This window comes from Sinohyriopsis cumingii, chromosome 17, assembly GCF_028554795.1.
Source record: "Sinohyriopsis cumingii isolate HCF-2022 chromosome 17, ASM2855479v2, whole genome shotgun sequence".
NCBI lineage: Eukaryota > Metazoa > Mollusca > Bivalvia > Unionida > Unionidae > Sinohyriopsis > Sinohyriopsis cumingii.
The window spans coordinates 120,796,252-120,807,744 of NC_142977.1; the positions used below are offsets into that span (position 1 = coordinate 120,796,252).

General features: G+C 33.9%; 1 protein-coding gene across 3 annotated transcripts in view; it reads left to right on the top strand.

Annotated features, from left to right (window-relative positions):
• The window catches only part of LOC149779772 (replication protein A 70 kDa DNA-binding subunit-like), a 70,885-nt gene extending 60,473 nt beyond the window's left edge, over nt 1-10,412 (top strand). For all 3 annotated transcript variants that reach the window (XM_089940630.1, XM_089940631.1, XM_089940632.1), the window contains exons 17-18: nt 7,099-7,185; nt 8,363-10,412. In XM_089940630.1, the coding sequence (XP_089796756.1) occupies nt 7,099-7,185; nt 8,363-8,470 (195 nt within the window). In that variant the 3' untranslated portion in view covers nt 8,471-10,412. The remainder of the gene's footprint in view (nt 1-7,098; nt 7,186-8,362) is intronic.
• Nucleotides 10,413-11,493: the final 1,081 nt, after the last annotated feature.

The window sequence follows — 11,493 nt, forward strand, 5'->3', positions numbered from 1 at the left end:
TGGTCTGAAATGAAAATGGTACCAAGCTGACATCCAATATGGCCATCATGGCAGCCATTTTGAAAATCTCTTATTGCTACTCCTACAGAACAGATAGTCTTGGTAATATCGGGGTTTTCACCTTGGTGGCCATCTTGAAAATTTTATCACCACTCCTGATGAGTGGATAGTATATGAACATTGGTGTTTCGCTAAAAGACTAATATCTAGTTGGTGCTAGACAAAAATGATGCCATTTGGATATCCATGATGACCACAGTGGCATTCATCCTGGACAGTCAAATCAACATGGGGTTGTCACTAGAAGACTTGATGCCTTGATGGTCCTAAATGAAGATGCAACTGATGTGCCATGTTAAAAATCTTCTTGATCCTAAATGAAAATTGTGCTGCCTGGACATCCATTATGCTAAGGGCTATTCCATTAAAACATATATATGGTACCCCCAGGGAAGGCAGTTTTTTTAAATATATGCCAGGATACTTTGATTTCAAAAACTTCATATTAAAATGATAAGAAATTTTAAATTGCCTCTATGGCTGAGTACCCCACTTTAAAAAGTACCTTCTCTGGGTCCTGTGTATGTTTTAATGTAACAGCCCTAATGATAATGGCTATCCAGTATGCTAACCATAATGACTATCCAATATGTTAACCATGATGGCTATCAAACATGCTAACCATATTGACTATCCAATATGCTAACCATAATGGCTATCAAATATGCTAACCATAATGACTATCCAATATGCTAACCATGATGGCTATCAAATATGCTAACCATAATGACTATCCAATATGCTAACCATAATGACTATCCAATATACTAACCATAATGACTATTCAATATGTTAACCATGATGGCTATCAAATATGCTAACCATAATGACTATCCAATATGCTAACCATAATGGCTATCAAATATGCTAACCATAATGGCTATCAAATATGCTAACCATAATGACTATCTAGTATGCTAACCATAATGGCTATCCAATATGCTAACCATAATGGCTATCAAATACGCTAACCATAATGGCCATCCAATATGCTAACCATAATGACCATCCAATATGCTAACCACAATGGCTATCAAATATGTTAACCATAATGGCTATCTTGAAAATGTTAATGGTACTCCACCTGAATGGATGGTTGTATCAGCATATGGTTTTCACAGGAGGACATCTTATGTTGTCTAGCCAGTCTTGAATAAACATTTTGCCAATCTGATCTCCAATCTCCAATAGCGATCTTTAACATTTTATTGCAATTCCTTGATTGAAAGTCATATCAACATTGGATTTTCACCAGAAATCTTTTTATGCTGATATTAAATGAAATTGATGTTGGTCTGACATCCAGTATGGCCACCATAACAGCCATTTTGAAAATCTGTATATTACTACCCCTCCTAAATTGAAAATCATATCAACACAAGTTTTCACCACAATACTAATTATGATATCTAGTTGGTCCTGAACGAAATTATGCTAATTGGACCTCAAACTTTGAAATCTTATCACAAATTATCCTGAATATATAGTCATATCAACATGGAGATTCACCAAAAGTCTTGTAATCAGATATATTTTGTCAAAGTCTTGTAATCAGATATATTTTGTCCTAAATGAAAATGGACCAGATCCTATATGACAGTAGAGGCCTCAGTGGATAATTTGAAAATCTTATTGCTCAGGAATGTCAGAGATGGTTACAAGGTTCAGCAATTCAAAGAAAGACATATCAGAAATGGTTTCAAGATTCAGCAGTTAAAAGAAATGGTCTTGAATTCCTGGAAATTCTTTTGAGTTAGCCTCAGACTCTTTGATGGACTTTTGTTTTATCTTGTCACCAAATGAATTAGACAGCAATGTAATATTTTTCTGTTTGTTCATCCATTTGAATAATTTGTGTATTCATTCCGTTGTTCATTCGTTACACCTTCAATGTCGTTTTCCATATTTCACCTACACTCAGGAAAACTATTATGAGAATACATATGTGTAATTGGCCATATGAAAAGTAGATCACTGTGATCTAATTTAAATGCTATAGTTACTTTCATACTTTCAGTTATATGTTACATCTCAGTCTTAATACTGGCCACCATGTATAGCCCATTGTGTGCTGAAAAATGGCGTTAAACCCTACAACAACAACAAGATCTCAGAGTTAACTACAGCAGTGTAGTGTCAGCCAATGTTCATGCTTGAGTGACTTTTTTGTTGTTTGTTATACCTGCAATATCTTAGACTATATTTTCCCAGCACTTGTAAAAATTAGTATATGGGTGCATCATGATATTCTTGCCAGATCAGATTTATGTCACTGTGGCCCAATTTTCATGTTTTGAGTGACTTTAATTTTCAGCTAAATCTACACTCAGTATTTTGAACCACATTTCACCAATACATGAAAATAGGTATGTGGATGCATCTCAGTGAGAGGAACTTGGTTATACCATAAACTAGGTTACTGTGGCTTAATTATTAAGATGGATACTTGTATTTTCAACTGTCAATGTTAAACCATCAATATAATAATTTTGGATCAAAAATGTAACACACAAAAATTAGTAGGTGAATGTATCTTAAGGAGAGTCATTTAACCATACCAAAATTATATTGGTGTGGCCTGTTTTTCATGCCTTTGTGATAACTGTATGTTGAGCCATTTGTTTCTCACATCCTTTGTATCGTTAGTTTCATAATTCATGGGCTGCAGGTTTGATATCCATTCAGCCAGCCTGGGTTGATGTGTCCTTGTAAAAGGCACATAGATTCCATTTCTTGTGCTAGGTGTAGCCAACAACGTGCTCGAAAGTGCAATTAAAATCCAACTAAGCAACAACAAAATGCATCCCCTGTTGATAAGAGGATTTTTGTTTACGAGGAAAATAGAACATTTGAATTATTTGAACTTAAAAAGTGCTTACCAGAGGAAAGCGAACATTTTTGAAGCTCTTCAGTTTGTAAAAATGGGGCTGATCTACCTTTAAATATGGCTGAAGATAATGCAAGCAGAAAATCTCATAAAAATCATTTATTATATAACCAGTCGAAAGAATTTGAAATCATTTATTATAACCTTTCAGTAGAATTTGACATCATTTTCAGACAGAAAGTATCATTCTAACTTGATTTTCTTGGCAACCTGTTATGCATTTGGCTTTTAATCAGTGGCCATCAAGATCTCAGGCCTACTTGAGCATAGCTACCAACCCCTGAGTACAAAAATACTGACTGCTTACGACACAAATACTGATTTTCAGGAACAAATACTGCATGTGTAACTATTTACAACATCCACAACCATTACTTAATTATTTAATGTCAGTGTTGCACTCTTGCATCTTCTGAATGGTCACCCTGTTTCATTCAGTTGCTCATTTTAAAGGTGCAAGAGTGCAAAACACATTCAGACACAATCTGTTTATAGGAGCCTTTTCCACACCTTGTTTTTTTGTTTTTTGTTTTTCAATCATTATTGATTCCAATGTACCATCTTTCACTGATGATCTGAATTCTTTTTGATTTTCTTACTAAACTGTTTTTGTTCTAGCACACGAGTAATACTTTGCGATTTTACTGTCTGGAAAACATGTGAAATAAATCGCCGGCAACACTAGTAACTGAAAGGGGACAGTTCGTTTCTAAAAGAAATTTAATAAACCGAATTTTGATAGAATTACATCAAGGTTCTCTCTGGTATTTATATACTTAGTTCAGGCTGAGTTGATGAAGAAGCAGCAAGCTGATGTTTATTAGCTTTTTCATGTTTTGTATGTCATGGATACCTCCATGCCCAGTAGCGAAATCACATTACACAAGTTTTCCACTTTACTAGATGGTTTCACAAATCTAAACAAGACAGCACAATTGTCCATCCAGTTCAGTTTTCTTGTCTTTCCTGGAGAAAATTCTGAATATTCTGCTTTCCTTTTCGACATGATTACAAGTTGAATATTATGAAGATGAGATACAGTGACAGCGGCAACTGTTTGCACCATCCAATATGGCACTTAAAGACAGGCATGGCAGCCTCGATTTTGAATGAGCCAATTATATTTTAAAACTCTATTCCTATATACATGTGATACATTTCTATCGGAATGGAAATGAGTGTCTGTACCAAATAGAAAATTGCAAGGAAAGAAAAACATACACATGTATTCAGGTCCAAAATATGAGAAAAATGGGACACTTGTCAGCTATGCTTGAGTGCTTGCTTGCTGTGTTATTTTGACCTTGACACAAAATGCTAGAGAAAAATAATTTTGTGGATAAATGATTCATTTATGAACATATTAGGAGAATATAGGGGCCCCGAGTGGCCAAGTGGTCTAACGCGCTCTCCGTTACGGATCACTGCCATCTCACCTCTGTCTGCGTGGGTTCGAGTCTCGGATTCGGCCAATGTGGGTATGTGAGAAAGCTTGCCAGTAGCTTCTCGTGGGTCGGTGGTTCTTTCCAGAGTTTTCTGGGTTCTTCCTCCACCATTAATATTGGCTGCCATGTATAGCCTATCTTGTGCTGAAAAATGGTGTTAAACCCTACAACAAAACAAAAAAATTAGGAGAATATGAAAGTACAGAGTAAAAATTATACCTTATCTTTGAAATTATATTTCATTCTTAGGTTTTAGATGATATTTCAGGGGTAGGAATAATAACAATGCATGATACATGCCAGCTAGTGGTTTATGTATGTTGGAAGTTTAATTCTGAATATATTTAATATTTTGGGAATATACAGTGTATTCTCGTATAGCTCTGTGTCCTTCATCTGTCATTCTGAGTTGCTTGATTTTGAACATACATGCAATATAGGTATATATCATTGAGATCTTTTATCATGTTCTCTGATGGGCGATAGCCATGCATATTATTGGCATAATTTTGCATCTGATTGGCTGAGCTTGTTCATATTCCTGATCCAGTTTTGATCAGACTTGAAATATGGGCAGGTACCATCAAGATCTCAAACAAGTTAGATGATGAGTGAGATCCATGGATATTAATGAGGTGTTTTTGCAACTGATTGGCCGAGTTTGCTTACACTAAAGCAGCTCTATTTCTGATCAGATTTTCATCCAATTCTTTAGATGGCATCTTCGTAAGCCAAGGTTATGATATATTAGCTTAGCTACACCTTGGCAGATCATTCAGATATTTCACTGCTTTGGGTCTGTGAATTTCATTGGATGCATCTAATCAAAATCAAGTTGTTCAAATTAGAACACTGTTCCTCCACAATTGAGACAAGGGGTGTACACAACTGAAGTGGACTGATAAATAAGGTATTATTCACTGCCCATTTCATGTTTGCACAAGTATATACTTTTCTTCAAATACACCAGTAATGGTTGCTTTCTGGTATGTAGCCATCCTTTCAATATTAAACTTGAGAGTTAGTTGCCACCATCATTTTCGGCAGATGTAGAATGTGCTGTTGTTACATGGTGTTGGTTAGTTGGCATTACATGCTAAAGAAGGAAACAAGTGAAATCCAATTGTCATATGGCAAAGCACTCAGATATTTTTGATAAATCCACCAAGGTGTAGATAGGCTAACATATCCGAACCTTGACTTGCAAAGATGTTGAGATGGTTTTGTATAGTTAGGATGCTGGATGAGATTCATTATGTGCAAGAACAATACACATTTATGAGTTATCTGATGATTGGCTGGGCATGTTACTGTTCAAGGGATATGTTTGATTGATCTGATTGATGATAACATGGACAAAACTGCAACCTTCTACAAAAATGCCCTTTTAAAATAATAAACCAAGAAGCATCCCCATTTATGGTTACTTACCCCCCCACCCCCACCCCGATGTCCCAAATTTACAACATATCATTTATCAGATCTTCTGAATGTCTAAAGGGCATATTTCAAGACATTGCTATGGTTGGTATAGTAGACCCAACAATCTCAAGGACAATCAGGGACATACCAAAGTAACTCAGGACATGATCATGAATGCGGACACATACAGTTGCAAAGGCATGCACTGCCTAATATGCAAACTTGTGCCTGAGACCAAATTGTTCCACAGTTCATCAGCAGAGTTAGCATTACCATAAAACAGAAGTTAGGATGTAAGCCAGGAATGTAATATACCAGCTGACATGAAAATCTGTCATCTAATGTACTGGTGAAATGGATGATTTTCAGGGAAGAAACGAATGACCACTAGAGTCACATTCGCAGTGCAATACTAGCCAGCCATCACAACTCGACTGACCTTGAATCGAGTCCTTTGACAAACCACCGATTGAGTCTAACCTGGGATGGACTGGATATAGCAAGAACATATAAGGAATAACTCATAATTCTGAAAATGAAAACTTGTGCGTAATTTGGTCTAGATGAAAATATGCAACCTTCCCAATGCAGTCTTGTCAAAATTTTCAGCCAGGTATCAGTTTATGAATTGCTCTTAAATCTTCATGACAATTTTTCCCCATGTAAATATTTATTATTTACATTGCGCAAAATCATTCTTATGACCCATGTATATTGCTTTGCTTTTTGCATCCTGCTTCATTATTCTCATGACGAATTTCCGTTACTAACTTGACTGGAAAATTATTTTCAGTATATATTGTAGTTTCACTTGATGTTTCTTGATACCATGGTAACCATTCTTTGTCGTTAGCTTGGAATTAAGTCAGATTAGTTTGCTTATCCACATGGGTGACACGATCAGTGATTTATTTGTGATGAACCTATGTTATCTTTGCTATTTTCAGCCCAACTCATACTGTGTAGTTTTTTCATTTTGATGCTGTTTTTTGTCTAAATTTTCCCCATTATTTAACTCAGTTTTTATTGATTTCCAGTCATTCAATCATTTAAATAGTTCTGGTTTTCTGTAGGCTTTTGTGTTACATGTTTTGCTTTTTAACTTAACCAAGAGCTTGATTTTTAACAGCTTGTACCAAATTTTATGTGTGTGTGTGTGATATATATATATATATATATATATATATATATATATATATATATATATATATATATATACCTTAGATGGTGTCTTTAAAAATATATAGAATCCAACTTAATATTTCATCTTTTTTCTCTCCCCAGAATGAAGTTGCTTTTGACCAAGTATTCCAGGATGCCCTGTTTAAATCTTTTATCGTCAAACTTAGGGCAAAGGTGGAGACATACAATGTAAGTTTGAGAAATCTCACTCTACATACACATGTACATGCCATGATAAATTATGTATTAACATAGTCCCCATATCGTGAAAAACACAGCCATGATACATTATGTATTAACATAGTCCCCATATTATGAAAAACACAGGCATGATACATTATGTATTAACATAGTCCCCATATCATGAAAAACACAGCCATGATACATTATGTATTAACATGGTCTCCATATCATGAAAAACACAGCCATGATACATTGTGTATTAACATAGTCCCCATATCATGAAAAACACAACATGAAAATATATGTACCCAGTAAGAAGACATGGCAAGATGAAACTTTACAATACTGAACTTTTTCAGATGGAAATATAAAATATAAATAGACTGGTTCCACTTTTCAAATTTTATTCTTTTCCATCAGGTTTTTCACAATACTAAACATGAGCTAAATTGTTTTTAGAGGGAAATGAAAAAAAAGAACAGCAAATTGTGATGTCAAAATCAAGAAAATCTTATCATATTGAGATCTCTGTATTGTGATACTCATCATGTTGCAATACTAGTAATGATACATAACTCTTATGTGTCCAATAATACCATCATAGTGGGACATCTATATTGTGATGCACATCATATTGCAATACTAGTAATGATACATAACTCTTATGTGTCCAATAATACCATCATAGTGGGGCATCTGTATCATGATACATATCATATTGCAATACTAGTAATGATACACATCTCTTATGTGTCCAATAATACCATCATAGTGGGACATCGGTATCATGATACACATCATATTGCAATACTAGTAATGATACATAACTCTAATGTGTCCAATAATACCATCATAGTGGGACATCTGTATCATGATACACATCATATTGAGACTTTTGTATTGTTATAATCATTGGCTCCACTGTCTCTGTATCATAATTATACATGGTGATAATTGTATCTCTGTATCATACATAGTACATGGTGATAATTGTATCTCTGTATCGTACATGGTGATAACACATCATAATACGTGGTGATAACACATCATAATACTTGATGATAACACGTCATATTGCAATATCAGTAATGAGACACACCTGTTTTATATCAATTATAACAACAAATGAAAAATAATACTCTTGTGTTTACTCTTTACTCTTTTACTCTTATGTTGTTTACAGGATGAAAGCCGTCTCAAGACAGTTTGTACAACAGCAAATCCTATCGACTGGCAAGAGCATGGGCGTCGCCTTGTTGATGATATCAACAAAATGTTATCTGCTGCTTAATCTCTTTTTGTATAAAGATAATTTCAATTTGTTTTTGGTTGCTTTTATAAATTATTTTCTAGTACAGTGATTGTGGCCACTTCTTTGACTTGTAAAGGAGAAAAATCAAATTATGACACATGTGAACTGTAATGCTATATTCAGGGTTTGTGTGCAGCTATGGTAGTATGCAGATGTAATGATATCAAAGAGCCCCTAAAACGATATTCATGTATTTCAGTTATTCAAAGCCGAGGTTCTTTGGGAGACCAGAATGGACTTTGAGAAGAGTATTTCTAAACCAGTATGTTGAAATGATTTTGATAGGATGGGAGTCTCTCTTTTGTATATACAAACATAAATGTTTGACTAGACAAAATATTATCAAGTAGGATAAAGGACTGGAAAGTAAAATTATCCTACTTTCTTTTGCTTTTGGCTTTGAAGGATCTTGATCCCTCCATGCTTATGGCATAGTGTCCACCATTACCAAATATAGTTTTGTGTTTCTAATAACAGTAACAAACATTACGGTTTTAAAATATTCACAAAAACTGGATCCATTAGTCTTTCACATTAAATTTGTATGTCAAGAGGGACAATTCAAATTATGTATCTGATTAACCCTGATTGAAATCATCTCCCCTTGGATAATGTGCCACTGATGATAGAACTTGGTGCAGTAGTAGAAAATGCATTTAAAAGGAAATCGGTCGTTTATAAAATGTTTAAATATTGAAATAAATTCTCTTCTGACAGATAAAGAAAAGGAAATTTAGACCATTTTTATAAAGACAATATAAACATAATTGTAGAAATTCCATGAATAGCAAGATCTCTGGAGTAAATGGCTGCTACAGTTAAACATAGTGAGACCCAGGAAAGGCACTTTCAACAGGCATTATCACCAATAGATTTAGTTTTGAACTTTATCTTTTTCTATATAAACTCTTTCAGCAATCAAAATACCCTGGCATTAGTTTCTTTAAAACTGCCTTTCCTGGGTACTGTGTACATTTAAATGATGCAGCCCATATGTTATTCTATCTGATCTTGTGTTAATTAGCTTTCAACCCTCCAATCCATTAGTTTTGGAGCTTCTAAGACATTGTTTGAATAATGAATGCTTTAAATCAATACAGTATCAGAAAAATTATATTGGTTGCAGCTATGGCAAGAATTTGTGTGCTAAATACATGCAGTAACATACATATATATATATATATATATATATATATATATATATATATATATATATATATCTTCTATCCATCAGTTCCATAACTTGTATTAGAGGTCCTCTATAGCTGTATTTCTATATGATGTAATGGTACACTTACAGCTGTAGATAAAGTTGTCTTACAGTATGCATATACAGAAAGTTGTCTTACAATATGCATATACATGTAATTAAAATCATTCTTTTAGCTGATTATATTGATTATTCAGTTCATCAACTGTGCTTTGAAAATGGTGTGGTCGTTCTTAAAAATCGATGTACCAAGTACTCCAAGATTTTATTTTGTAATATCAAGTAAAACTTTCGTTTTTATTTCTTCGTTTTTTCAGTGGATTGGTTTTCTAAGAGTATCAACAATGTTCAGAACAATAAACAAATGATAGTAAAAGGTGCATAAATTGTGTGTGTGTGTGTTGTATTACATGTGCATATGTATATGTAATTAAAATTATTGTGTTCACTGGTTATATTAAATAGGTAATTCAGTAATTGCTTTTGCAAACAATATGGTCATTTTTTAAAAGCACTGAACTAAATTGCTTTTCAAGACTTTTTTTTTTTTCAACCTCAGAAGAAACTTTTTTTTTTCTTTCTCTGGCAATGTATTATAAGAATACCTTTCTGTTTCATTTTATGTACAAAATAGCAAGACAAGCCAAATCATATTGTGTACAAAATTTCACAAAAATAGATATGTTATAATAAAAGGTTGGTCAATTACAATTTGTTTTGCTTGCTCAGATGATTCATTCTATACCCAATATAATGTTGATGGAAAGTGGGGGGGGGACATGTCTTGATTTCACGTTTTTACAGCCCAGAAAAGAAAATGAGAGCACCAGCCTTAGGTTTATTCTGCAAGGAATATGAATTGATTAAAGGGTCAACTCATGCTAGTATGCAAGGTTAAAAAAGGGGTAATAATAAGCATCAAATACACTATAAATGCACAAGTAGAAGTTATGTATACCTGTTTATTATATGCTCATTTTTTTCCTGTTAACTTTGCATTGTCAGAATCGTTCAGTATTCCCTGATACTGAACGCGCATGACAATACACAGATAGCATTCATGTGAATAAAGGAACTACTTTCTATTGTAAACAAGCAAAGACGCAGACACCAGCACTTTTGATTTGTAAACAAATCATATACACTTGCGTAAGAGGCTCTTTACATTGTGATTATTTAAATTTGTTTCTGAATGAACTAAAACATATTTCGTAGACTGCAAAAAAAACCCCAAAAAACAGCTGTTTTGGCACATTACACGTTGACACAATGTTATGGATTTAGGCTAGCTACATTATATAAAAGATGGACGATCATGTCCTTACAAATAACATACAACTGACAAGGAATATACTGTAGTCTTTATCTGGTGATAAGAATGGCAAAATAAAATATACTTAACAGTTTTACATCCTGAATTTCCTCAAAATGTTTTTTCTTGATTCTGCAAATCCGAATTACATGAGCCATGTCATAGGTTTTCAATCTGGATTACACATTTTGAAAGTGTGCTGTAATTTCTATGATAAGTGCAGTTGCATCCTCCTTACTGCACTCAAAATGAAATACACATTAAATTCCATAGCGTCCTTTTGAAAATTGCAATTGAAAGACTTCATATTTTCCCATGTTATGATTTCAAACATTCAGTGACAGAAACAGAAACACATTTGCAGACGTAAATACGCTTCTCCCGCACCACTTCAGTCCGATGTATTTCATGTATAATTTGCACAGATGAATCCAGTCCAAAATCACAAACTTTTGTCGAATAAAAAACAAAATACCAAAA